This window comes from Cervus elaphus, chromosome 26 (assembly GCF_910594005.1).
Source record: "Cervus elaphus chromosome 26, mCerEla1.1, whole genome shotgun sequence".
In the NCBI taxonomy this organism is placed as follows: Eukaryota; Metazoa; Chordata; class Mammalia; order Artiodactyla; family Cervidae; genus Cervus; species Cervus elaphus.
Window position 1 is genome coordinate 49,963,391 of NC_057840.1, and position 26,735 is coordinate 49,990,125.

At 41.1% G+C, this 26,735-nt stretch overlaps 2 protein-coding genes and 1 pseudogene across 3 annotated transcripts; 1 reads left to right on the forward strand and 2 right to left on the reverse strand.

Annotated features, from left to right (window-relative positions):
• Positions 1–12,480, forward strand: LOC122684145 (TATA-box binding protein). Of its 2 annotated transcripts, none has more exons than XM_043888040.1 (8): positions 1–189; positions 3,050–3,265; positions 4,782–5,152; positions 7,449–7,536; positions 8,932–9,023; positions 9,714–9,881; positions 11,038–11,132; positions 11,811–12,480. In XM_043888040.1, exons 2-8 carry the CDS (start codon positions 3,212–3,214, stop codon positions 11,888–11,890), a joined length of 948 nt encoding a protein of 315 aa, XP_043743975.1. In that variant the 5' UTR covers positions 1–189; positions 3,050–3,211; the 3' UTR covers positions 11,891–12,480. The 2 variants fall into 2 exon arrangements, with proteins under 2 accessions (XP_043743975.1, XP_043743977.1); XM_043888042.1 differs by lacking the exon at positions 1–189 and adding an exon at positions 218–393.
• A 4,102-nt stretch (positions 12,481–16,582) lies between these two features.
• Positions 16,583–23,003, reverse strand: PDCD2 (programmed cell death 2). The gene is made up of 6 exons (XM_043888038.1): positions 22,635–23,003; positions 21,848–22,090; positions 21,354–21,485; positions 19,938–20,041; positions 18,462–18,575; positions 16,583–17,238 (listed from the first exon to the last, which is right to left on the reverse strand). Exons 1-6 carry the CDS (start codon positions 22,915–22,917, stop codon positions 17,080–17,082), a joined length of 1,035 nt encoding a protein of 344 aa, XP_043743973.1. The 5' UTR covers positions 22,918–23,003; the 3' UTR covers positions 16,583–17,079.
• A 2,214-nt stretch (positions 23,004–25,217) lies between these two features.
• On the reverse strand, positions 25,218–26,353 carry LOC122684412 (annotated as a pseudogene).
• Between the last annotated feature and the right edge of the window lie 382 nt (positions 26,354–26,735).

Below are 26,735 nucleotides of genomic sequence, written 5' to 3' on the forward strand. Positions count from 1 at the left end.
CACTTAACCACCGCCGGCGCCCCTCGTGGGCAGGTTGCTAAAGTAGAGGGTGAAACTGGCGGAAGTGACGTTATCAACGCGCGCCCGGAGTCCTGTGGGATCGGGAAGGGTCGCCGTGGCGGGCGCCTGGGCCGCTGGGTGCAGAACTTCGTTTTCTCCGGCCGGTAGTCGTCTCTGCAGTGACTCCAGGTAACCACCCTGTTAGCTTCTCTCTGAGAATTACTGCAGAGTGGTCACTGCAACGACTTCCTGGGGGTGGTGGAGCGGAGAGGCACGGAATGGATCCGGAGACCGCGGGGGCCGTTCCTCTGGCTCGTGCTGCCGCCCCTTCGGCCTGTCCCGGCCGTGGCTCCCGCCCGGCGGTCTCTGCGGTGGTTCGAGAGCGGCTTCCCGGTACGAGCGCGGGCGCAGGGTGCTGGTGGGGCCTGAGGCAACACAGTCCCGCTCATCCAGGACCCTGCTATCCCTTAATTCTCTTTATTGAAAGGCATATTCACCCTGGCCTGTGCTCACCTGGTTTGCTACCAACAGGGGTAGTTTTATAATAAAGTTGAGCTTGAGCCTTTTTAACGTTTTTTCAGAGGCCGGAGACTTCAGGCACGTTAGAGCATAATACACAAATACAAAGGTGTCCCTGTCTAGGCCCTGGACAGTGTGGTTTTCGCATGTAATACTTAGGTAGGCGTCTCTGAAAAGATTATTCTTGATTGAGAATAATCTCCTCGCAGACATGAGGAGACTATGCAGAATTTATTGATTCTTTTCCCTTATCAGTGATTATCTCCCCAAAATATAAAATTTGACGCTTCAGTTACCAAATGATGAGGAGATGCTGCAAACAACTCTCTTTTCTGGGGATAAGTTAGTGCAGTAATAACTGTGCGGCTTTAAGGACACAGGGGAGGAAAAATGGTCAGTACCATCACTTCGAATTAGAGATGAGCTCTAAACAATGGTAACATTAGGCCTCAACAACTTCCTCAGATTTTTTCTCTAGTTTTAGTTTGCAGAACGGAGTCAGGAGCCACCAGTTTCTGGATCAATCTGTTAGTATAAATGAGTGGTTTCAATCCTGCCCTCATTATCTCTTGCCTTAACCATAGCAGTGACTCTTAAACCGAACTTCCAGCCTCCAGTTTTCTCTCTTAGAGTTCGTTCATACTCTTGCCACAGTAGATATACTCATGGTGCACTTCCAAACCTTGTCACTGCTTGTATTGCTTATGTGATATAACGTGACCCCACTTACATTTGCTGTCTCATCCCCTGCAGGAACATTCCATGCAGTCATGCTTAGTTTGTTGCTTGCATGCTCTTTCAATTTTTGTTTCTTTGTGCTTGACCTTCTACCTGAAATGCTGAATGTAAATTCCTACTCACCTTGCTAGACCCAAGTTAGATATTCCTTGCTTTATAAACATACTCTTCTGAACACTTGGCAGTTAACATTGCCTTTCTTTTCTCTAGCATGTATGCATTCATTTGGGGCCTCCCGGGTGGCTCAGTAGTAAGGAATCCACCTGCAGTTGCAGGAGGCACCAATTCAATACCTGGGTTGGGAAGATCCTCTGGAGAAGGAAGTGGCAACCCAGTCCAGTATTCTTGCCTGGAAGATCCCATGGACAGAGAAGCTTGGTGGACTATATAGTCCATGTGGTTGCAAGAGAGTTGGACATGACCTAGCTACTAAAGGAAAGCATGCATTCATTCATCATCAACATATTATATGTCAGACACTGTACTAAGTATAGAGATTGCAAAAACATATATTCCTGGTTTCTTCACTCAAGGGGCTTAGCATAGTATGTATCTGCTCTTATAACACTTAAGTTTTGCAGTGATTACTTGCATATCCTATACAAATTGAACTCTTTGATGCCAAGGACTATATCTATATCTATATCTATATATCTCCTCTTAATTTTTATATTTGCAGCACTCTGTTGTTGTAATAGAATAACAGTGTCCAAAAGAGTGTAATTTTCTTATATGTCTGTTTTCGGAAGCAGCTTTCTCTGTGTTTGGTCTGCTTTCCACTGATGGGTATGTAGGATATATAGTCTTCGGAGTCCTTTGTCTTCAGAGTCACTGCCAGATTCTGAGTGCTTTTTTATACAAGTACGTGCTTGAGGTACATGTGCATCTTTGACATATAATTTGTAACTTTAAGATTTATATGTTCTGTGTGAGAATATCTTACTAGATTGGTAACATTTAGACTGAAATCTAATAGTAATAGCTGACATTTATCCTGTGCTTACTGTGTTATAACTGGATGCTGTTCTTAAGGTATTAATCAGTCCTGTTTGAATCAGTCAGTTGTCACAGCAACCTTGAGCACAATAGGAGTCCATATGAGCTAAACTGAATAGAAGGTCTTTCATTAGTCACTGGGTTCTTTAACCTAAAAGGAATTTCAAATGTGTAGCTGGTAAAGAGATGATTTAAGGAAAGCCAGGTACAGGCATATTGGTATTCGTGTGCTCTGAAAAAGTAAAGGTATTACATATATAAAAGCATGATGTTTTATTTTTATGTCGGTACAGCTTCTGTCACAGTATGTTATTTAAGGTAGTTTCTCAATAAATGATCACGCTAAAGTGTATTGGATACAATTCAAAATTTATTAAACTTAATGCCCAAGACATTATAGAGGATAGAAAACTGAATGAAATATTTAAAAACTTAAATTCAGCCTAATAGTACCATGTATACAGTGCATAATAATTTCTACTCGGGTATGACAGTTTCCTTAGGAATTCATTTCCCTTGGATATTTTTCCCCCAAAAGTTTTGAATGCTGGTTATGTACCTTAACATTTAACATTATAAGACTATAAATTGAACACATAAAAAAACAGTTTTTGTCCTGTTGACTATTTTGCACACAGTCATGAAAAACATGGAAGGAATAAGATTTCAGCTTTGTGAGGTAAAAGGAAATGGATTCCAGAATAGCTTGACTGGGTTTTTAAATTTGTTTTTGCATAACCATGAAACGGCTTTATGAGGCTGTATGGCTTACCTGTGTTCTTACATTAAACTTCAGGTCTTTTCAAAGCAACGTCACTGTTCCTTGGTGTGCACGAAGATAACCCATAGAGCTGAGGAAGTCACCAAGAAGCGTGTGCTGGGGATGCTCTAGGAAAAGACTGAATGCTGAGGCAATTTCCAGTCCAAAGGTTTTTGATTTGCCCAGAAGTTGAACATCATGGATCAGAACAACAGCCTCCCACCTTATGCCCAGGGCCTGGCCTCCCCTCAGGTAATGCAACTCGAGGGAGGGTGCATATAGGACAGAATCTGCATTGTTAGAGATATTGTATAGGGGAAGGAAGGGAATTAAGCCATCTGTTGTTGAAAATGGACTTACATTTTTTTAAGTCTTCTTTATTTCATTGAGAATTTCCTTTAGATTTTTAATAGGCGTGATAGCATTTAATTTGGGAAGTTTGGAAGCTAAAATATATATTTGTCTATAAGACTTAATCTTTTGATAAACACTTATGAAAGTGGTCTGAGTGATTATAGAGTGTTTGATTTCTGAAATAACCTAATTATTTTGTAGCTTTATCTTTTCGTTTTTATGTTTAAGGTTCCAAATAACATATCTGCTTTTAAAATTTTTAAATAACTTCTGTTAAATAAAAATACCCATTTTAAATGTGTGTTTTGATAAGTGTATGCACCTGTGAAAGTTCTGGAACATTTCAGTTAGCCTAAAAATCCCCCTCTGCCCCTTTACAGTTAGTCCCCTGGCCCCAGGCAACAGCTGATCCACTTTCTAGACTTAGAGATAGTTTTGTCTACGCTAGAATATCGTGCAGGTGGCGTCATACCAGTCGGTATGTGCTTATTGTGTGCCTGTCATCTTAGCCGAGCATAATGTTTGCATATATCAGCACATCCCTTTTTATTGCCAAATGGCTCTCTTGTGTGGATATACTACAGTTTGTTTTCCAGTTGCTGACATTAGGGCTGTTTCTAGGTAGAAGCAATTATGAATAAAGGTGCTGTATGTGTATATTCTTCATGTCTGCTATGTTTTTATTTCTCTTGGGTAGATACTTAGGAGTGGGATTGCTGGGTCATTTTGTAAGTGTGTGTTTAACTTTATAAGAAAGTACCCTGCGTGTTCTCAAGTCCCACCAGCAGCGTGTGAGAGTTCTCATTGCTCCGCACCCTCACCAGCACTTCTGTTTTCACTTGAGTCTAAAAGTAAAAGCATTTTCCTGTTAACTTACAATCTTGAGCATTTTGTCAACTGCTTATTAACTGTTTATGTTTCTTCATTTGTAAAATGTCCTTCACTTCTTTTGCCCATTTTTTATTGGTCTGTTTGTTCATCTTTTATTGCATTTTGATTGTCCTTTATTCTGGATACAAGTTCTTTCTCAGATGTATGTATGGTAGATGTTTTCTCCTAATCTGTGGGTTAATTTTTAATTTTTTTAATGGTATCTTTCAAAGAATAGAAATCCTCAATTTTTTCAAAGTCTTAGACCATTGTTATCCTCTGGAGCCTGAAGGGTTAAGCATCTTCCTAACTTCTCACGTGTTATTCGTTGAATTTCACACCTAGGTCTACTTCCACATCCTAAGCTCTTACCTACTATGCTACGGTGAAGAAGAAAGTGATGTGTGTGAGATGACAGCTTAATAGCCCCATCTGTTCTTGGATGGTGCCTGTCTTTGCACATCTCACCTGCAGTTCTACCAGCCAAGTTCTGCAGGCACTTGAAACCAGCCAGCCTAACCCATTGTTCTCTAACTGTCCACAGGGTGCCATGACTCCTGGAATCCCTATCTTTAGTCCAATGATGCCTTATGGCACGGGACTGACTCCACAGCCTATTCAGAACACCAACAGCCTGTCTATTTTGGAGGAGCAGCAACGGCAGCAGCAGCAGCAGCAGCAGCAGCAGCAGCAGCAGCAGCAGCAGGCGGCAGTGGCAGCCGTCCAGCAGTCGACGTCCCAGCAGGCAACCCAGGGGCCCTCGGGCCAGACGCCACAGCTCTTCCACTCACAGACTCTTACGACTGCACCCTTGCCGGGCACCACTCCCCTGTATCCCTCCCCCATGACCCCCATGACCCCCATCACCCCTGCCACGCCAGCCTCAGAGAGCTCCGGGATCGTGCCGCAGCTGCAGTGAGTTCTCCTTGCGTGTCCTGTCCCTGCCCTGGAGGGACCCCCTCTGCAACTTCGCTGCTGTTCTTTGTTCTCAGATGGATTGGCTTATTTGTGTGGTATTCATGGTGATCGTGCATCAAAACTTGCCTTGTCTTACTTGAGAAGGGAAGGAAAGCTATCTTAGCGAGTGAGTGCCCCCAGTAAAGGTCTCTCAGGACATCTTCAGAAATTTGGTAGCTGTGCTTGTATGCTTGGGCCAGTGAAGTCCAGTTTGGATTGCATTATTGTTGTTGACATTTCGCTGTAGCCGATTAACCAGATCAAGCCTTATGTAGTCTCCCTCCCTTGTGATATTTTAAGCCTTTGGAAAGATTAATTGCAGAGTCACAGAATCATCATCATTCATAGTGGTCCTTGTTTTTCTTCATTGTTTATTATAAGGGCTGCATATAAATCTTTGAAGAGTTGTATCCTTCCCACCAGCTGAGGATGGCTCTTCTTGCCCTAAATGGATTTTTCTATCTGTGTGAAATGGGTCCTGTATGTAACAGAAAAGGGGGTAGGGGGACAGGTAGGGAAAATTTCTCCTCCCTGAAAAACAGATATCCTCATATCTGTCACTAAGAAGTATATAGCTTTTGCCTTTAGGAAGCTTATAACCACATGAAGGGTTGTTTGTAGTAAATACATCACCCAGTTTTCATGCAAGTTATTCCTAATCATTTTTAGAAATAAGTAATGTTTAATCATGGATCATGACTGTTATACAGAGACCTAAATCTTGCCCTTGGTGTTTGTTTGATCCAAAACAAGTTAAAAAAAACAAAATAATTTTAATCTTAATGATTTTAGAAAGATAAGCACTTATTAGTTCACCTTTGTAAGCACCATACACTATTGTCTTGCACAGTTACCTGGCTCCTATGCCCATTTAAGTTTGCGCCTTTGGTTTAAGTTGTAATTTGTACCCAGTTCAGATGGGGTGTTTATTTCTTGCCAGCACCTTAATATTTCTGGTATTCCACAAAGCATCCCAAGAAATTCACAGAATTGTGAAATTAAATAACATATTTTTAAACAGCCAGTGGATCAGAGATCACAGAGGCAGTTAGAAAATAGTTAAGACAAATGAAAATGAAAATACTATATAGGGCTTCCCAGGTGGCGCTAGTAGTATAAAGAATTGCCTGCCAATGCAAGAGGCGCAAGAGATGTGGTTGGATCCCTGGGTCGGGAAGATCCTGTGGAGTAAGAAATGCAACCCACTCCCATATTCTTGCTTGGAAAATTCCATGGGCAGAGAAGCTTGATAGACTTAATGGAAGCCTGATGGAGCACAAAACATATTTGGGATGCAGCAAATACTGAACTAAGGGTGAAATTTGTATCTGTAAATGATCACATTAAAAAATAAGAAATATTTCAAAGCAATAACAGTACAACTAGAAAAAGAGCAAACTAAACCCAAAGCTGTAAGAAAGAAGGAAATAATGAAGATTAGAGGAGAGAGAGATAAAATAGAGAAAAGGAAAACCATAGAGAAAATCAGTGAAACAAAAGATTGGTTTTTTGAGAAAAATCAACATTTAGTTAGACTAACAAAAACTGAAGACTCAGAGTAATAAAATCAGAAAGGATAGTAGAGATGTTGCTACCGATTCTATGAAGTAAATAGTTAAAGTTATATGAACTTGTGTATATAAAATTGATTAGAAGAAAACATGTATAAGAATATTAAAAAATGAAAAGGGAGTTTTTGTCTCCCGCCTGCCATGCTGTGAGGTGCAGGTGCCGCAGCACAAAGTCATGGAGGCGCTGCTCCAGAATATCAGTCACCCCCTGACATCAGGGGGAGCAGAGGGCAGGGTGGGGGCCCCCAAAGAGAGGAGAAGAGAAAGGCAAAAGAGTTCATTGGACCTACATAATAAATATCAAAGTCTGGTTTTCTTGATCTACTTACAGTTAATCGGAGGAAAAGGCAGGTTTCCTTCCTTTGTCAGAGATAATTGAATTTTTGTTTGTCCGAGATACTTATTTTGAAAGAAGTGAGAAAGTCATACCTCATTTAGGAGCCATGTGTATACAGAGCAGTTTCTTCATCTGAAGATGGCAGTATTAATAGTTATTACTTCATAGTGTATTGTAAGTACTAAGTGAGGTTATCTGTGTATTATGCTGGCATGGTGTTTGGTGCTTGTTTAAACACTTAATGTCAGCAATTAAAAATTTGTTTAATTTAAAAAAATTAGGAAAGATTGTGTTTTTTAGATAATTAACAGTAAATAATCATGCTTTCTTTTCCAATTTCTTACAGAAATATTGTATCCACAGTGAATCTTGGTTGTAAACTTGACCTAAAGACCATTGCACTTCGTGCCCGAAATGCTGAATATAATCCCAAGGTCAGAACAATTGTAATGTATCAAACCATAGTGATAACAGAATTTTCTTCCACAGGTCTCTAGGTTAAAAAGAATATGTTGTGTTTGTTTGTTGACACCAACAAAACAAGAATTTGAAGCAAAATATGTAGCATGTTTATTGAATAACTGCCAAGTAAGAGAATGTAAGAATATAGCAATCCACAGGATGAAGTTTAATATACTTATTGTAAGGGGATCATGTGAAGTTACTGAACAAAATATGTAGTGTGATCCCATTTATGTTTTGAAAACTATGTAGAATAGAATGCCAGGCTACTTGGAATTTACTTCAGAATAATCCAATTGGAGAATTGGGAAAGGGGCATATGCATGAGACAAGATTAGCCAAAAACTAGTAATTGTTAAAGTTGGATAATAAGCACAAGGAAGTTTAATTTATTTTTCTACCTTTGTATAACTGCCCAGTCTTTTTTTAATAATAAAAAGATTAAGAAGAAAATAGCTACAAATTTTCAGATTTTAAGATAGCAGCCTAATGTACATGGCAAATCCATATGAGTGTAGCCTTATAAGAATTAACCTTTTGTCTATCATAATTTTATTAAGTTGAATACATAATTTTACATATTTTTTTCCTAATGAAATGATGGTAGTTATCCAACCAGTAAAACTGGTTAAAGGAATTTAGGAAATGTAAAAAATTATAGAAGGAATTTAGGAAATGCAAAATAATTAGACATTTCCTGGGACTTGTATAGACTAGAATATAATGCTAGCATTTTTACATGGTGGTAAAGTTAGAAGGAAGACAGACGGTAGTTTTTAAATTAAAATTGTTAAAGCTGTCTAACTTGTCAGAGTCATCTTCATTAGAAATATGTAAAAAAAAAAAAGAAATATGTGAATTTTTTTGTGTGTAATTAGGTAGCAGATACTACATTTTTTAGAGAGGCCATTGCATTTATATAAATGCCAGTATATCAGAGCAGTTTCTAAAAGTCTACGGGATCGGGGACTTCACTGTGTGTTGATATGCTTGTAATCTGATTTATTCCTTCTGGAGGTGGAAAGGTTTGTAAGTTGATTTGCCTAAAAAATCATTAATAAAACAAAATTTATAGTTAAAGTTTTGCAAATATTATTTATCTGCAGTTGTTGGGATGTGCATGACAGAATACAAAAATCTCGATCCAGCTGCCTCTCTCATCACAGTTTACATGTTTGTTTCCTATGCAAAAGCGTGTGTGCCACGTGGCGATGGAAGGGAGTCCTATAAGGAAACACATGACAGGTGTTATAACTGTCTCAGTACCAGTTCCTTCTCGTTATTTGGGTTGTTCTTTGTTGTTGTGTAGTTCTCCTGATGGAAGTCAGCAGTCTGATCTCATTAACTGTTGTCCCTGGCTGTTTTAGCGTTTCGCTGCTGTAATCATGAGAATAAGAGAGCCCCGGACCACTGCACTGATATTCAGTTCTGGGAAGATGGTGTGCACAGGAGCCAAGAGGTGGGTTTAAAGGAGTTCATTGTCCTGGTCTGCGTGTTACGGAGAAATGGCTGTGTCATGCTATCTAGATGTTAGGCTACTACTTTAATACAGTGTTGTTGCTTTCTTATTAAAGTAGTTGATTCTCATCACCTTAGACAGTGGTAGCTTCATTTTCTTGAAAATAGGCATTAGTTTAGGATGTGTGTTCTGATGTTATTTCTGTGCAGTTCAGCATGTGTGCATGCCAGATGTTTGTCATTCGTGACCCTGCACTTGAGAGCCTTTTGTCAACAGTGATGTTACTGCTTTCATTCTGCTTTTGTTACATAAGCCCTGCATTGCTAAGTCATATTTTATCCAACAAATAAGTTCTAGGAATGGATAAAGAAAAGACATGACATAAAAGAGGAATTCATGTATGCATTCTTTGAGTATAAATCTCATCAGTATTTTCCTATCAAAATGACGCTTGTTGGTTTTTATCTCAGTAGAAGTTTGTGGGCTTAAATACAGCAATATTAATGATAATGGTGATGCTGATATTATACTTCATATCCATGAAATCTGGGGCTATCAATAATTTGGTGAATTGAAAGGTATTCATTTTGGTAGGCCTACAGTTTTCTGTCAAGGACGTGGGAAAGTTACTCATCTAAATAATTGTGTTAGCTGTCTTTGAGTATGAATAGCTCACTTTTTCTTTCCTAGTGAAGAACAGTCTAGACTAGCAGCAAGAAAATATGCCAGAGTGGTACAGAAATTGGGTTTTCCAGCTAAGTTCTTGGACTTCAAGATTCAGAACATGGTGGGGAGCTGTGATGTGAAGTTCCCTATAAGGTTAGAAGGCCTTGTGCTTACCCACCAACAGTTCAGTAGGTAAGTCTGAAATACATGGTGGTTGCTTTTGGCAACAATTTTAATTTATAATCTATTTAAACATTGTTCATGATAAAACTTAAGCAAAATAATTAGTATGTAAGAACAAATGATATACTGATAGGTGTGTTGTTGAAGTGTCTTCCTGATTTCTTTGGTAATACCTACTATTCTCACCAGCCTCCTACTTCTCTGTCTTTTAACTCAGTGACACCCAAAACTCCCCTTTACTGGCATGAAGTTGATTCCCTTCTGTATGTTTCATCATTTTATTGCTCAATAAATGCATTTTAAATGAATAAATAAAACACACAACCTCTTGTATCGATTTTTCCCCCAGTTGTTTGAGTCTTTTGTTCTGCTTCCTGAAGAAGACTTCAAAGGCAGGTGGTCCTTGACCACCTCTCCAGCCTCTCTGCTCACAGTAGCCCCATGGCTTATCATGCCCCTCTTGCACCAGGGCCCTTGCACATCCCACTTTTATCCCTGGCACACTCTTCTGTCACTTTTTACCTAAGAAACTCCCACTGGCATTTCATGTATGCATCCCAGCATCTCCCTTCCTCAGAGAAGCCTGCCTTGAATTTTCCAGTAAGTTAAACACAGTCATACATCCTGTTTTCAATCTAACAAAATGAGATTACTAGGATTAGAACAAAACTATACCAATAGTGCATTTAGTCAGATAACACGGGGCAAGGTTCAGTCTCCAACCGGTATCTTTTCTGTCACTTTGGTTAAATTGCCTGAGCACACGTGGCAGCTAGAAGGTATTTCACTTTAAGGAGATGAGATGTGAATGATTAGAAAATAAACTGTGTGACTGGCAGATCTTATAGATGGATAATTACTGGGCTCTTTTAAGTTGATATAAACTTGTCCAGAATGAAACTTGATAAAGATCAGAAACTACAGAACATATTTATAAAACTTTTGTTCTTATGTCAGGAAATCCAGGTTCATTCAAAACAGAATTAGTTGGTCTTTACGTGCTAGTGACAGGTCAGCCTCACTGGCCAAATACTGCTTGCAGAATTGGGCTTCACCCCATCATTAGTTTGTGGCTAACCCGGTGCTTTCCCTTGTTCAGGTCCTCATATTTTCTAAAGGCATGAGCAGCTGTCAATTTAAACTGTTTTTGCTATTTTCCTTCTAGTTATGAGCCAGAGTTATTTCCTGGTTTAATCTACAGAATGATCAAACCGAGAATTGTTCTCCTTATTTTTGTTTCTGGAAAAGTTGTATTAACAGGTAAGTTGTAACAGAAAGTAGTGGTTGCACTTTTGAAAGTGTCGAGAATGGTATTTTCTCAGTACTTAGAAGTAATATCACAGTGTTGGGACATTTAAGTAGTGACTTGCAGAGAAGCCTTGCCCCTTTTCTCTCTTCCCAACACTGATGGGAAACGTCCACCAGAGGCGGGGAGCTGAGGAGTCAGGTCACAGCCTTGCTGATCCTTCAGTTGAAGCATCACCTTGGTGGGGAGGGGTGGAGGTGAGCATTAGATTGCATAACAGATGGTGGTTTAAGTTGGGTACCATTGCCTAAAACTTTGGTTTTCCTCAGCATTATCATTTTGCCTCAACAAAGGAAGATTCAAAAGAGCTTGCTTGAAAGCGGCAATTGAGAGAATAAGACTCCTGTCACTCTCAACTGCTGCCCTGCTGGGCTCTGACCTGGTGCAGAGACCAAGAGCTGTCACATGGGCATGGAAGGTGGAGTCATCTGTATTGTTGCTTTGGTAATTTTTTTTAAAGTCAAATGAAGAAAATACCACTTTAAAAACAAAAATAGGATTGTGACAAGGGATTCTATTGTTACTGTTTTAATGCCTGCATCTGTCTTACTGGATATGGAGAGAATTGTGCTTTTGTGGTTTTGTTAAGAAATGCCATTTCAGACTCTTTTCTACTCTACTTGTCTTCGTAGGTGCTAAAGTCAGAGCAGAAATTTATGAAGCCTTTGAGAACATCTACCCTATTCTGAAGGGTTTCAGGAAGACAACGTAATGTCTGCTGTGTACTCCTGCCTCCCCTACCCACTTGTTTTTTTTTAAACAGTCAGTTTTGGTACACTCAGTGGTGTTGTGACGGCCCATGTGGTGGCGGATGGACGTCTGGTTGTAGGGTGCGGCACCAGGTGAGGCGCTCCTCCACGTGTGCCCCCATGGGGTGCCAGAAGGGGTGTCGTTTCTGCACAGAGAACACCGGAGCACCCCTGTAAGTGGCTCAGACTGTGCTGCTATAGGGCAGTGCTGCCTGTTATTTATATTTAGATTTTAAACACTTAATGCTGTTGACAAGTTGGTTTAAGGGACAAAACTAAGTGTTAAAGCCACCTCAACAATTGATTGGACTTTATTTTGTTTAATTTCTTCCCCATAAACCACAGTTTTATATTTCTACCAGAAAAGTAAAACTCTTTTTTAAAAGTGTTGTTTTCTAATTTGTAACTCCTGAGGGTTATTTTTGTGCCAGACACATTCCGCCTTTTCAGTATTGCAGGACAGAATAGAAATGTATTAATGAAAACAAATGGTGTACATATTTTTCTTCCTTCAGAGTACTCTGTACAATAAATGCTGTTTATAAAAGTGTTAGATTGATGTTGTAAATGAAACTTTGTAAGATTCATGTGATCATACTGTTAAAAAGATTGTATTTTAGATACAATGCCTGAAACCATTTCAGTGTGTTTGCTTACTTGCTTCAGTCAACATTTCATTGTTGCAGTGAAAATAGCAGAACTGTGAAAATTTACAGTTGCTCACAAAATGTGTTTCTTACATCCTATATATTGAGCACCTTCTATTTCCCACATACCTTAATTCTCAGAAACCTATAATCAGGTTTTGTTGCTTTTATACAAGGCAGGCAAGCTAGGTCCCACCTGGGGATCTGCCCCAGGTTATAGAGCAGGTAAGTGGCAAACATGGGTTCTAAGCCAAAGGCCTTCATGGTTAGAACTGGGGTAGTCCAATAGACTAATGGATGGGTGTCTGTTGTGCTCATAAATATCAGGTTAACATGTATAAGTTCTGGGGTTTCATCATATGTGATGTGTGTGATTTTCTTTTTAATTGTAAATTATTTTTCAGCAGCTCAGAGGTATATAATTAGAAAGGTGAGTTTCTTCCTTCCTCTCCCTTCTGTTTTCCCTGGTTAACTACAGACTGGTGTCTCCTCAGCTGTCTTCTGTTCAATTCTTTCCCTTGGGGGTGGTTTTCTCCATATTTGGAGAATACAGTAAAGCACATGTTTGATTTTATAGCCTCTTTTTTGTAGTCACTATATCATACACATATTTGCATGACAGACATACTTCCATGACATGGAACTCAATGGTGTCATATCATCTCTTACATACCTTTATGTATTTAACCATCTCCTGAATTACAATCATTTATGTTATCTGTGGTGTTTCACTATTATAAACAGTGCAGCAGGAAACGTCCTTTTATGTGTACTTGTGGTGAGTACAGGTGTTTCTGTAACAACATTCCTAGGAGTCACTGTATTAAAGAAGTTATACATCCTAGGTTTTAATAGACCCATACCAGATTATAGTCCAGAAGAAGTCATTAGTGATGTCAGTAATGTATGAATTCATCCGAAAGACATCATTCCAATAGTATCTCCTTCTATCCAAGAAAGAATTGTCTCCTCACATGTAGGTCTTCTCTTAGGTTCTTCAGTAAAGTTTCATAATTTTTTTATTTAGGGCTTTTACATTTCATAAAAGTTAATTCCTAAGTATTTTATAGTTTCTTATTAATGGTATTTTTCAGAATACTTCAAAATTATTGTTGATATATTTGTTTCCAGTCACTTGACTGAACTCTTAAAGTTACAGTTGTAAAATGCAGCACACACAGGAAACCCAATACACATTTCGCATAACATATTATTCCAGAGGCAGACACCCCAGCAGCCACACCCAGAACCTTGCAAAACATCCCAGAAGCTCCTTACTATGGGTTCAGTCCAGACACACACTCCCATAACCATTATCCTTTTAATTACCAAACACCAATATTGATTAGTCTTCCATTTTAATAAATTGGTATGTTTTTAATGTCTGTTTTATTCCTGGAGTTCCCCGCCATCTCACTTAAGGAAACTTACAGGCTTGTTTGGCTGGTAGTGTCTTGCAGTCAGCACGCCCCTGTTCTGTGTCCTGCAGGTGGGTGGCTGCATCTGAAGGCTTGATCCCTTTGTAGAGACTGTCAGTAGTGGTTTTAGGAATTGAATGTCTGATTGTCTCCTCATTGATCCATTAATTCATTAGGTTGTAAAAGATGAAATTTTAATCACTTTTTCATTACTTGTTGGAAAACTGTTTTTATAGTCATATACTTCACATAGCAGGATAAGTGCTTACTTCTTTCCCTTTAAAACTTCTCAAGATAAAAATGCCTCATGAGTTCATATTAATACATGCAGTCCAGACTACAGGGCTTTTAGTCAGCTTTGTATTTTTTTTAAATTCATGAATCAGCCACAGGTATGCATGTGTCCGCCGATCAGCTCTGTATTTAGTATTTTATGCTGAGAACCCTTAATTGTTAAAGACACATGGGATGATGAATTAGAATAACAGTACTACCACCAATATGATTATCAAAAGCACTGAAACCTTTTTTTCTTCACTAAAATCTGAATTGTTGAAGGCTGAGACCAGCACTCAGTATCTGAAATAAGGAGAGGTAGATGCTCTGCTCTCTACAGTGGGGTAAGCTGCCTGGTCAGGCGGCGTCCAGGCCAAGCCAAGGTTTGGGGGGATGGTGGAGCACATGGTTTGGCAGTTTGATATCCTCTGCAGGAGCAGTTGCTGTGTCTTGCATCAATAATTTCATGGTCAACATTAAGGTTTTTAAATGTGTCTCCACATTTCTAGAGACAACTGAGTTACTTTTTTAATCTAAGTTTTAAAATTTTTTAGTTATTTCAACTAGTTGCTTTTTTTGGACATGGCTGCCAAGTCAGTGCTGTGATTTGGATGTCTGTGTCCAAGTGGAAATGCCCTGTGAACTGTCATCTCCAGACTGTGGCAGGAATATACACCTAAAGGATTGCTTGGCTGATTACCACACACCCGCCTGCAAGAATGTCTATGTAGACATCCAGGGATGTCTCCAAATAGACCATAGTGAATTCACTTAAAAAGTCCTTAGCAGTCAGGGTGCTGTCCTATTTTGGCAAACTTACATCCGAGTTACAGTTTGGACTATGAAGGTCCCACTAGATGAGTTCTCCAGTGAGCTTCCTGCTAAGTGTGTGACTCTAGCCATATTGTCTCTTAGTAGCCACAGGCTATGTCCCCTTTATGGGTGATTCTCACTGACTTAGCACTTCTAGCTTCAGGACTGGTAACGCTCTTCTCTCCCTCTGAAAGTTGCATTTAACAATCTCTCCATGGGATTCCATACTGCAGTTTCCCATATAGTGCTACATGTAGCTGTTTTATATACACATCTTTGTATGAATTACATACTCATACACACCTGGTGGCTCAAGACGGTGAGGAATCCGCCAGCAATGCGGGAGACCTGGGTCTGATCCTAGGGTTGGGAAGATCCCCTGGAGAAGGGGATGGCTACCCACTCCAATATTCTTACCTGGAGAATTTCATGGACAGGAGCCTGGCAGGCTACAGTATATGGGGTTGCAGAGTCAGACACGACTGAGCAATTAATACCACTACAGTAGTAACACTGCTATACATATGATACTGAGTAAAAGGCTAGGACTTCCTGATATAAAAGTATAATGAAGTGATCAAGTCAGTGACATTACCAAGTGACATTATGCCATTCTAAGGTGTGTTTATGGCAGCAGTGCATTTCAGGGTTGACAGGGCCGTTAACCAGAATTAGCTGTTGGTCTGCAAGCAGTGATCAACAGCGATGTCTCTTCAGGTTTGCCTTAGTGCTGGGCAGGCTTCACTGCTGCTAACAGAACTGGGAATTATCTCACTGGAAGTGCATATTGCTTGGGGTGGGAAGGAGCCTTAGCACTGACTTAAGAACCACTTGTGTAAACAGAATATCCCTCATCTGAAAGCCTCTTCAGGGCCTCCCTTAGGCCCAACAGTCTCTGAGGCCCAACCCAGAGAAATTCCAGTGGTTGATTCCAAATCATTACTTGGGTGTACCCGCCACATGGGCAGTGCTATGAGACAGGCAGATGGAAAGAGAAGACCATCGCTCTTGCCTTTCAGTCTGCAGTCTGTAAGTAGTGCCACTGGCTGACTAAGGCCAGTTTTGAGGTAGAGCTTTTCAAAGTCAGCTCTTCTGATCACAAATCGACTGGTTTTTCTGATCCTGCTAACTGTTGCTTTCAGAATTAGTGGGTATCCCATTCATCATACTAATTAGTGACTGGTTAGTGATTAGTGAATGGTTTTCCAGGCAAGAGTACTGGAGTGGGTTGCCATTTCCTTCTCCAGGGGATCATCTCGACCCAGGGATCGAATCCAGGTCTGCAACATCGTAGGCAGACGCTTTACCATCTGAGCCACCAGGGAAGTCCAATTATTGAATGGGGTTCAGAATTTTCTCACATTCTGGGCTTCCATGTAAACTGGAGCCTGTGACAATCACCTGATTATTATACATGTCTCCTGGGGTTTTACCCAAATATTTTTCTCTTAAATTTTGCAAATTTTAGGGGGAAAATGCTGTGAATGATAGTTTGACTTAATTAGGCACATAATCCACTTTTATTGTAAAAAGAAATGTAAGTACAAAGATCTTAGTTCTTTTTAAGTATGTCAAAAGTAAAAAATTAATTTTAAATATAAGTAAAAAGTTCTTGGTTCCACTGTTGAGTTCACATCTAGTATCTTTCCAATTTTTTGATACACATACACATGTATATTTTTACAAAAACTTCACACTATGAATACCATCTATCATGGTATTATAGATGGTATGGTATTATAGATGATACTGTGTATTTTATTTGATCTGCATATAGGTCTGTATCATTAAGATCATAGCCTCCTGCTAGATAGATACACCAGAATTTATTGAATTCCCTGCCACTGGACATTTTTGTCTAGCATTCAGACAATGTAAACAACACCTGAAACATCTTTGTGTATCCCTGATACAACTGTTTCCTTAGGATAAAGTTCTAGAAATGGAACTGCAAGGTAGAAGAGATTATGAATATTTTAAGGCTTTCCACCATTGTCTTTAGGCTGCGTCTGTTATATCCTGCTTCCAAACAAACTCCTCTGCGTAGCCAGTGCCCAGTTCACAGCTTTCAGCGCAGGTGAAGACGGCCAGGACGCCCCAGTCGACGCTCCTGCCCAGTCTGTCCGCCTTCAGGTAGTTGAGCAGCTGAGGCATGACCTGAGAAAAGGGTGGCACAGTCAGAGCTCTCCTTGGAGGCGAGGCGCACACACAGTTTTCAACAGACCAGATCTTCCCTGCCAGGGCGACTGTAGGGACCCTGATCACTCAGCTCTCAGTCTCCACATTCTACAGCAAGGTTGCAGACATGACACTGGTAACTTACTAACAATCTAAAAATACTTTGCAGCTCTGTGTTTCTTTAAAGCCCCTCTTTATATCTGGTGTCCTTTTATCTGAGAAAGAAGTTCCCAAGTGTAAGATTGGCTGATCTGTTTAACTTGCCTGTTAATCTAATTATTTTTTATTAATAATAATGCCACAAAAATAGGCAGAGGCTTCTATTTGGGCAACTTTTATTTTGTGCTATTTACAACCTGAATAGCAGATGCCATTACTGTGACTCTGAAGAAACACTACCGTAGTAGAATACAAAAAGACAATCTACTGACGTATTTGCTTAGACTAGAAGGAGTCTGAGGAGCCGTGGTCTCCTGGGAGCGAGTCCGAGGCAGCACTGCCCCATTGCTGGCAGACTGCCGTGCCCCGAGCTCACCGAGGGCGTCACGCACCAAGAGCCAGTCTGTTTTGGGTCAGTCCTCAAATTACCCTTTCAACCGTAAGAAACAACTATGACTTTATAATGTTAGTGAATCGACAGTTCAAGAGTTGTTTCCACCCAACCCAAATGGATTCTGATGCTAATAATCTCTTTTCGGCAAGAAAAATTTTATCTTAATGATTACATTCATTTGTTCTAACAAATCCACAAACCAAGACCAAACAGAGCAAGGGTTCTAAAACACTCCTCTCACAAACACTGAAGCTACATCATTTTAAATTATAAAGGTAACAACAGAGGCACTAAAAATAACGATATAACCACACTGGGAAGCAAGGGATGGTCCAGGTGGCATAAGTGACATTTAAATCCTCACTACTGCAGAAGTCAGTCAACAGATAATGCCTACAAACTAGTGAACTGATAAATCTCAGAAAAAGCAAACAAATTAGAGGCAGAAATAACTTCCAGATTAACCAGTAAAGGATAATTCCCTCTTTGGAACATACTGTAAGGTGGTGCAGAAACTACTAATTGTCCTTAAAGGGCATCTTCTATACATAGTACTCCTAGGAACTCTTGCACATAAATTACTTTGGCAAAATCTTTTAATATTTAATAGGGTAAATATATACTACAATATTCCTTTTTAAGATCTTACCTGGAATTCAAATAATCTCTTAGCACCACAAGGGCAATCTGGAATATCCTTTTCTTGAGGGATATTTTTACCGGAGATCCAGAGCGGGGCAATCCCTCTGCCGTATCTGAGAATCTAAAATCAATTAGGATCCATTTAAATCACCAGCATCTCATGTGACCTGAGGATCATCTCCAGAAACTTTGTACATACTCTGACAATTGATGAAACGCTCATCTGAAAACCAGTTTCCTGTCTGCCCCTCCCCCACTCCCTGGCACATACACACTGGGCACCATTAATGCCTGCCTCAGTATCGTCAAAGTGATGCTTTCAGCTCATCTGAGTCAGGTTATCAAAAGTATTTTTCTTAGATGACTATGATTAGACTGAATTCTATGGCTATTTTGTGAAGAGACTAACAACAATTCTATTTCCCCATTACCAGGTTGTGAATATAAAATGCAACCCAGTGTCTCTGCTTACCTTCACACAGATAAGGAACCTTAGTTGCCAAAATACCAAGTGAGACACACTTTTTTAAATACAACAGAAGTAAATTTCACTATAAGATCTTACGTAACAACTGAGTGATGTTCCTAGATGCTTCTTGTTAAAAAAGAAATAGGCATTGCTAAAAACCACCTTCTCAGTATTGAGAACCTAGATCTATTCTTCCTATAAGCCCCTGAGTATTTATTTGCTCTAGTGACTGGCTTATGGGAATTCTGCAGAGTCTTTAGCGGTTTATATTTATGGTGAGGGAAATTAAGGGAATAAAGTTAATGGAAGAAAACAGGCAAAGGGAAACATTTGCTGAACACTTACTCTAAGTCTATAGTCTACCTTAATCCTCAAAACCACTCTTTTTTTCTCCCTACACTGTAGATACAACTACATCAGAAGGCCAAAATGTAACTCAAGGAGCTAGGAATCCTCATACCAAAACCCATTATTCTTTTGACAAAGCCAGTGATTTCTCTACTAATGTGTCAGGTTAATTTTTATAAGTCAAAGGTCCCTGTTGGAAAGATGCGCAAAAATTTCCTTTCTGTCTTGCCATTAGTGTGTAAACTCCATGTATTACAGGCAACGAAAGATGTTTATCTCTGATTGCTGATGGTTTTAGAAAATGACTATATGATACACAATGTAGCCTTTAGTCTTCCCATAACTATTAAAAGGATCAGCACTGCAAACACCTTTCCATATGGACCGCTGTGTGAAGGAATCCTACAGACAAGAGACTAACTTTATTAGAAGGAGTTACTTCTACACAGGTGTGGCGTTTTTTCTTTTTTTTTGGGGGAGGGGGGGTGTGGCGCACACCGTGGCTTTTGGGATCTTAGTCCCCCAACCAGGGATCGAACCTGGGCCCCCAGTAGTGGGAGTGCAGAGTCCTAACCACCAAACCACCAGGGAATTCCCAACTCAAGATTCACACCCGGACACCACTTGAAAAGAACAGAAGAAGGAGCTATATGAGTTCCATTTTACCTGTTCTGGTTCAAGGGATATTTTAGTTTTAAACTTCTGGAAAATTTTATCTTCCTTAGATTCATGTTTTGCCATGGATTCCAATTCTTCCTCATGTGCTTCACCTGAAAAATCATTAACATTACTGTTATGGCAACAGGAATAACCCACATGTCTTAACAATAAACACATGCCAAGGAAAGCCAGTTTTTAAGCAACCAACTTGGTGTTAAATCAGACACTGAAGGCCTGATGTTTTCACAGGGTTTTCCTGTTTTGGTTTATTAACATCTGTGCTTTAAGACTACCTGACTTTCCAGGTACTCCATGAAGCATTATTATTCTGTTGGTTCTTTAAAGAGCTTTTCCTTAAACCTTCAAATTAAGAATAGACTCCAAGTCCCAGGTTCAGGACTGCTGTACCCAGCACTGAAAAGGATACTCCCAAATCACGAGCCCTTCTAATTCCTACTGTCCTTCACTTGTCTGAACTCTTATTTACATTTTTTTTCCTGCCCCATCTCTCCTTTCCCAGCTGCTACGCTCATTCTGTCATCACAGGCTCACTGGACCTGTCAGCTCACACTTTCACACTCACCTCTGGAATCCCAGCTACCCGAATCACCCTGTCCTGAACAGGCAAGACTCTTTGTAACTCAGAGGGTATTTCTGATATCCTGCATGTGAACTATAAGGCAGTAAGCTGACATTCTAATGTAAAATTTAATCTAGATTCTAAAAATCTACATTCTGTGGTGGTGAAGAGATCAAGTTCTAAAGTCAGCAAGATGTGAGCTCAAACTCCAGTTGTAAAACTTAACTGTCATCAGTTATATGCCCAAATAAGTTATACCCAGAACCTCAAATTCCTTACTGCAAAATGAGGTACTGCTTTCAATGTATTGTTCTGATGGGAAAATCTCAGTGAGATCATGCACAGAAGGCCCACGGTATGAGCTGTACAACAGAGTATGTGTTGGAGAAATGCTGGCTCCTACTGAGTCTCAGCACAGGCACTGCTCTAGCACGTGACCACTGTGAAGTAACTGACAGGATTATGAATCTGAAACTTGCCAGGTAAGAGGGCGCCTGCCACCCACCAAACACTGCAAGGTACTCTTATGTACATCATCTCAATTTGAGAAACAAATCTTGGAACAAGATAAACTTTCCAAGTTTCCAGCATCTTGTGCAGTCCCACCCAACTGACCAACTGGAATATACCCTGCGACACTTCATAGCAATCAAAATATACGTTATATATGCCAAGGAGAGAAGTACAGAAAGGCTATCTTCAAACGAGGCAGTATTTGAAAAGTACAGGCTGAAGCCTCCCAAGTGAGTTGCTCAGTGCTTCTCTTCTTGGCATATCGAGCCCTTTCTTTCAAGTATTATATTCACTCACTTAATGAATGAGTTTTGAGACAGATTCCTTACCCATGCTTCCTATAATCTCTGATTCATCATCTCTTTCCACAACTTCAGGCATAATCTCATCTTCTGTTTCTATTACAATTTCAAATTCTGGAAAAAGGAAGTTGTGATCTGGAACAGTACTGTCCAAATTATCTGAAACAAAAAAGGTAACTAGCATCATTAGTGATCATTTAGTTTTGAAAATCAAATAATTTCCTTTTTCTGAAATGTATTCCATGTTGTAACAGTCTTCCTTAGAAATTAACATATGTAGCTCCAGCATTTTAGATTATGATTCATACATTAAATGACTATATTAAAGCATGGTTGGGATGTGAGTGGGTGAGAACTCACAGCTCCTTCTTCATAAAGGTGTTTATGTCACTAGTTAACCAAAACTCTGAAAATTATTACACCTTTTCTAATGTTAACCTTTATCCTCAAAATGCAAGATCTGGCCTATAGACACGAGGAAATTGAGCTGATATTTAAAAATAAAAAAAGAATTGACTGACCTGTCTGCGCACAAGCCTGCTTATGTCCTAATTGCCAGTCCAGACTCTGATGCTCCTTACTGCAGTAATGTGCCTTGTGACATCTGGAGCATCTTTTGGGGCCTGAACAGCCACAAACTCTGCAGAGATGTGCACCAGACTTGAGCTGGAGATACACAGACTCTCCTGTCTCTGACGGAGGATCCTCAGAAGGTGGCTCACAGGAGTAGAAGTCATTTCTCCTGGGCAGCTGATTTCTGAAAACTAAGGGGAGAGGAGAACTGTTAATGAATGATTTAAATAAAACAATACAGCAATTCAAGTATTTGAGCCTTCACACTAGACTGAAAAAGACATTCATTTTTTAAAAAGAAAAACTGAAAACAGTTTTCCCGTGCAAAGAGCTTATTTTTTGGAAACGGAGAAAAGAATGAGAAACTTCTACAGTTCACACAACTAAGTACGCTCTTACAGTTTATTCAAATTAACAAGAATAATAGGTAAAGTCAGACTACAGAAACATGAAAAACCTGTTGGGATCCACTTTTCCGAAAAGTGACGATTTCTATTACCTGAAAGTAACCTACCACACCTATTACCTACTAATTAAACAGAAGGCTGGCGGCTAGGAGTGAGTGAGCACGCTGGACGCCCCCACCCCCGCAAGTGCTCGCGGGGTTCCAGCGGGGAGAGGCCGGCGGGGTACGGGGGAGACCGGGCGGTTTCCGTGGGGGAGAAGCCGGTGGGGTACGGGGGAGGCCGGGTGGCTTCCGGGGTCCGACCCCGAGCAGAGGCTGCGGCCACTCACCGCGCAGGCCGCAGCAGCACGGCGGCGTCCGGCAGCAGAAGAGGAAAAGACAGCGGTGGAAGGCATCGGCCCGGCCTGGCAGCGGCGCGTACACCTGCAGCAGGAAGGCCATCGGGCGGCCACACAGCGGGCAGGCCAGCTCCGGGGGCCCGGGCAGCCCGGCCGCACTCAGCCACGCCGGCCGGCCGCCCACCTTGCTGGGGAACTGCTCGCTGCGCAGCCGCCACGACGGCACCGCCTCCACGAAGCCCAGCTCCGCCAGCCCAGCGTTTGGAGACCCCATGGCGTGGGGTGCAGGCTAGTCCTACCGCAGAACCACCGCCGCCGCCGCCGGAAGTCGGCGCCGGAAATGCGGACGGCGGGCCAGACGTGATTGGATGACAGCGCAGAGGGGGCGGGGCCACGGGGGGACCGGATTGGGCCGGCTCACTTATTCCGGGTTTCCGGTCCTTGCCTGGGGCTGAACAGTAAATGTCAGGTGCCTTGGTAAGTTTAGTTCGGTGGCTCAGTCGGATCCGACTGCTTGCGACCCCATGGACTGCAGCACGCCAGGATTTCCTGTCCATCACCAACTCCTGGAGATTGCTCAAACTCATGTCCATCGAGTTGGTGATGCCATCCAATCATCTCATCCTCTGTGGTCCCCTTCTCCTCCTGCCTTCAATCTTTCCCAGCATCAGGGTCTTTTCCAATAAGTCAGTTCTTCGCATCAGGTGACCAGAGTATTGGAGCTTCAGCTTCAGCATCAGTTCTTCCAATGAATATTCAGGACTGATTTCCTTTAGGATGGACTGGTTGGATCTTGCAGTCCAAGGGACTCTCAAAAGTCTTTTCCAATACTACAGTTCAAAAGCATCAATTCTTTGGCACCCAGGTTTCTTTATAGTCCACTCTTACATCCATACATGATTACTGGAAAACCATAGCTTTGACTAGACGGACCTTTGTTGGCAAAGTAATGTCTCTGCTTTTTAATATGCTGTCTAGGTTGGTCGTAACTTTTCTTCCAAGGAGCAAATCTTTTAATTTCATGGCTGCAGTCACCATCTGCAGTGATTTGAGAGTCCCCCGCCACCCCCCCCCCCGCCAAATGAAGTCTCTCACTGTTTCCACTGTTTCCCCATCTATTTGCCATGAAGTGATGGGACTGAATGCCATGACCTTAGTTTTCTGAATGTTGAGTTTTAACCAATTTTTCACTCTCCTCGTTTAGTCTCACCAAGAAGCTCTGTAGTTCTTCTTAGGGTGACAATATATATCCTTGACATACTCCTTTCCCAATATTACCTAGGAACCTGGAATGTTAGCTCCATGAAAGACTAGAGATCTCTTCAGGAAAATTAGAGATACCAAGGGAACATTTCATGCAAAGATGGGCACAATGAAGAACAGAAGTGGTATGGATCTAACAGAAGCAGGAGATATTAAGATGAGGTGGCAAGAATACACAGAAGAACTGTACAAAAAGGTCTTAATGACTGGGATAATCATGGTGGTGTAATCACTTGCATAACAGGCAGACATGCTGGAGTCTGAAGTCAAGTGGGCCTTAGGAAGCATTAGTTTGAGCAAAGCTGGTGGAGTTGATGGAATTCCAGCTGAGCTATTCCAAATCTTAAAAGATGATGCTGTTAAGTGCTGCACTCAATATGCCAGCAAATTTGGAAAACTCAGCAGTGGCCACAGGACTGGAAAGGGTCTGTTTTTATTCCAACCCCAAAGATGGGCAATGCCAAAGAACCTTCAAACTATGGGACTGAACTCCTTAATACCTCTATACATATAACTATAAATATCTCTACACATCTAGATACAAAAATCTCTATACATATCATTAGAAAGGTCTCTATACATATGATTGTAATGATCTATATAACTATAAATATCTATATACATGTTGATATATTAACCGCTTCAAGACCTTAAGCCATCATTCATTTGTTGGAGACCTGCTTACACAGTGAATAATGCAAGCAACAATTTATTAAATAGAACATGTCATATTGCTAGAACCTAATAAGATCATACTACAACAGAGAGAGATAGAAAGCATAAACAATTTTAAACCAAAGAGAACACATCAAAGCAATGATTAGTATAATTACTTGAAATCTGGTCACAATAAACCATTAAGTCCATAGGGGAGCTAGCTGAAGAAGTTAAATTCTGGAAGTTTCAGTTAAAGAGGAAAAGGTTAATGTTTTATCTTTGTTTACAAAGGTATAGTTTATCAGTGCATTGATACATATTTGTCTATATCAACCTACACATACTCCTTTGAACTCATGTAGCCTGTTTCATCTTCAGTCATTCCAAATATAGCCCTCTAATCTGTTGCAACTGTTTGTTTTACTGCCAAAATTTAATATAGTGTCATTAAACACAATATTCAAATATTCAACTTTTTAAGCACATGAAAGTTATCATCTGCAAGTGGGCTATTTTTATAGTTTCCTTAGTGTAACTTTACAAAATTCTTTTTCTCAACAATGTCTGACACTGATCTTGATACTTGTTAGGCAGTCTGATGTAAGATGACATCTCGACAGGCAGAGATTTAGGAGATGATCTGAATGCCCATCTTCAGAATTCATCCTCGGATGACTGATCATCATCTTCGTCCCTTACTTCTTGGTATTTCCTTGAAGACTCCCCTTCTGGATTACAGCTCTGCATTTTAGTATTTGGTCTTTCAGCTCGCTTCTGTGCTGCAAGCTCGGCTTGCATCTCCTCATGACTCTGCTCCTGCTGTCTCTGCAGTGCCAGCGGCCCCTCTATGGAGAGCAGCTGTGTTGGCAGAAGCAGGGCCGCTGTGATGTCATCGCGATGCTTCCTGTCCCAGCGCCGCCTCTCCTCTGAGAAGACGGAAGACCCTCTCCTCTGACAAGCACTCGATGAAGCATGCCTCTGTGAAGGTAATACATTGGTTTTAAATTTATGTGGCGGGGGCATGGGATTTTTGGCTCTCATTTCCAGCACTTCCATGTAATGAGGCTTCTTCTGCGGCCCACTCCAGAGGCTGGCCAAGTTCTCAGGACTCTGGTTTCCTTCTGAGTGATGTTCAGTGGGGTCCGCAATTGTGATCCTTTGTAATCTATCAGTGAACAGGTTGTCTGAGTTGCCAGGATGATCCTCCACTTGACCTAAGGCACAATGCTGAGGGAGACCCTCACTAGCTTCAGATGAGGAAGGCACCGGGGCTCTGCTGCTAGAAGTTGGGTGCTCACTCACTGTGTGTTCAGCCTCAGTTGCCTCAGCATCACCTCTGCGAGTTGGATGTGCCAGTCCCTGTTGTGAGGTTGTCTGAGATGATGTGATGTTAGCTACAGAGGAACAGCCAGGAACTGGTGACGAAGTATGAAGTATCTGGTCAGAATTCTGGGCCTTATCTCTGTCTTCATCAACAACTGCAATCGCTTTTTGCTTCCCTTTACAGTCTAAGCTAACTGTCTAGGATGGTCTAGGATAAAAGAGTTCACTTCTTCCTCTAACTTCTTCACGTTCTGCAATGGCAGCTTTCAGTTTGGCGACAGCATCTGAGATCTTTTTACCTTTATCGGGCAATTTGCAACTTAATTTTACGTTGCGCAAAAGTCTCTCCTGGCGCTTCAACATTTCCCGTAGCTCCGCCAAACTCTGCTGCCCCAAGTCCTCGGGAGTTTGGGGCTGGAAGCCGCGGGGCAGCGAGGACATTCTGCGGGGGCTGAGGCTGGCGAGGCCGTGGGCACTTGGCGTCCTCGGCAGCCCCTGCAGCTGGTGCCAGTTACGCGGCCGGCGGGGACTCCGGCGAACGAGCGGGAGTCGCCATTTTCCCCAATCTGTTGCAACTTTGTCCAGTCCTTTTTCTCAATTTTATAACAGAAGGATAGAAACTTCATGTATTTATATAGACCAGTAGAAGATACTAGGATGTCTTAGTCTAATGGGTTTCTTTGGTGGAGGAGGGGGCTTAGAAATCATTTAAAATCTCAACCATTCTTCCTGCTTCATCATTTTCAGATTCCTTTGAGATGCAAAAAGCTTTGGAAGCAGTGTTTAATATAATCTGAATTTGCCAGGTATTTCTCATTCTGTGTAAATGCAGATCTGAGAGGTAGAATT

Excerpts from the sequence above, each read along its gene's own strand:
- LOC122684145 (XM_043888040.1), top strand. The coding sequence starts at position 3,212 with ATGGATCAGAACAACAGCCTCCCACCTTATGCCCAGGGCCTGGCCTCC. Across the intron at positions 3,266-4,781 it reads AGGGCCTGGCCTCCCCTCAG|GGTGCCATGACTCCTGGAAT; the intron begins GTAATGCAACTC and ends AACTGTCCACAG. Across the intron at positions 5,153-7,448 it reads GGGATCGTGCCGCAGCTGCA|AAATATTGTATCCACAGTGA; the intron begins GTGAGTTCTCCT and ends AATTTCTTACAG.
- PDCD2 (XM_043888038.1), bottom strand. The coding sequence starts at position 22,917 with ATGGGGTCTCCAAACGCTGGGCTGGCGGAGCTGGGCTTCGTGGAGGCG. Across the intron at positions 18,576-19,937 it reads TATCCCTTGAACCAGAACAG|ATTCTCAGATACGGCAGAGG; the intron begins GTAAAATGGAAC and ends AATTGATTTTAG. Across the intron at positions 17,239-18,461 it reads AGAGATTATTTGAATTCCAG|GTCATGCCTCAGCTGCTCAA; the intron begins GTAAGATCTTAA and ends CCCTTTTCTCAG.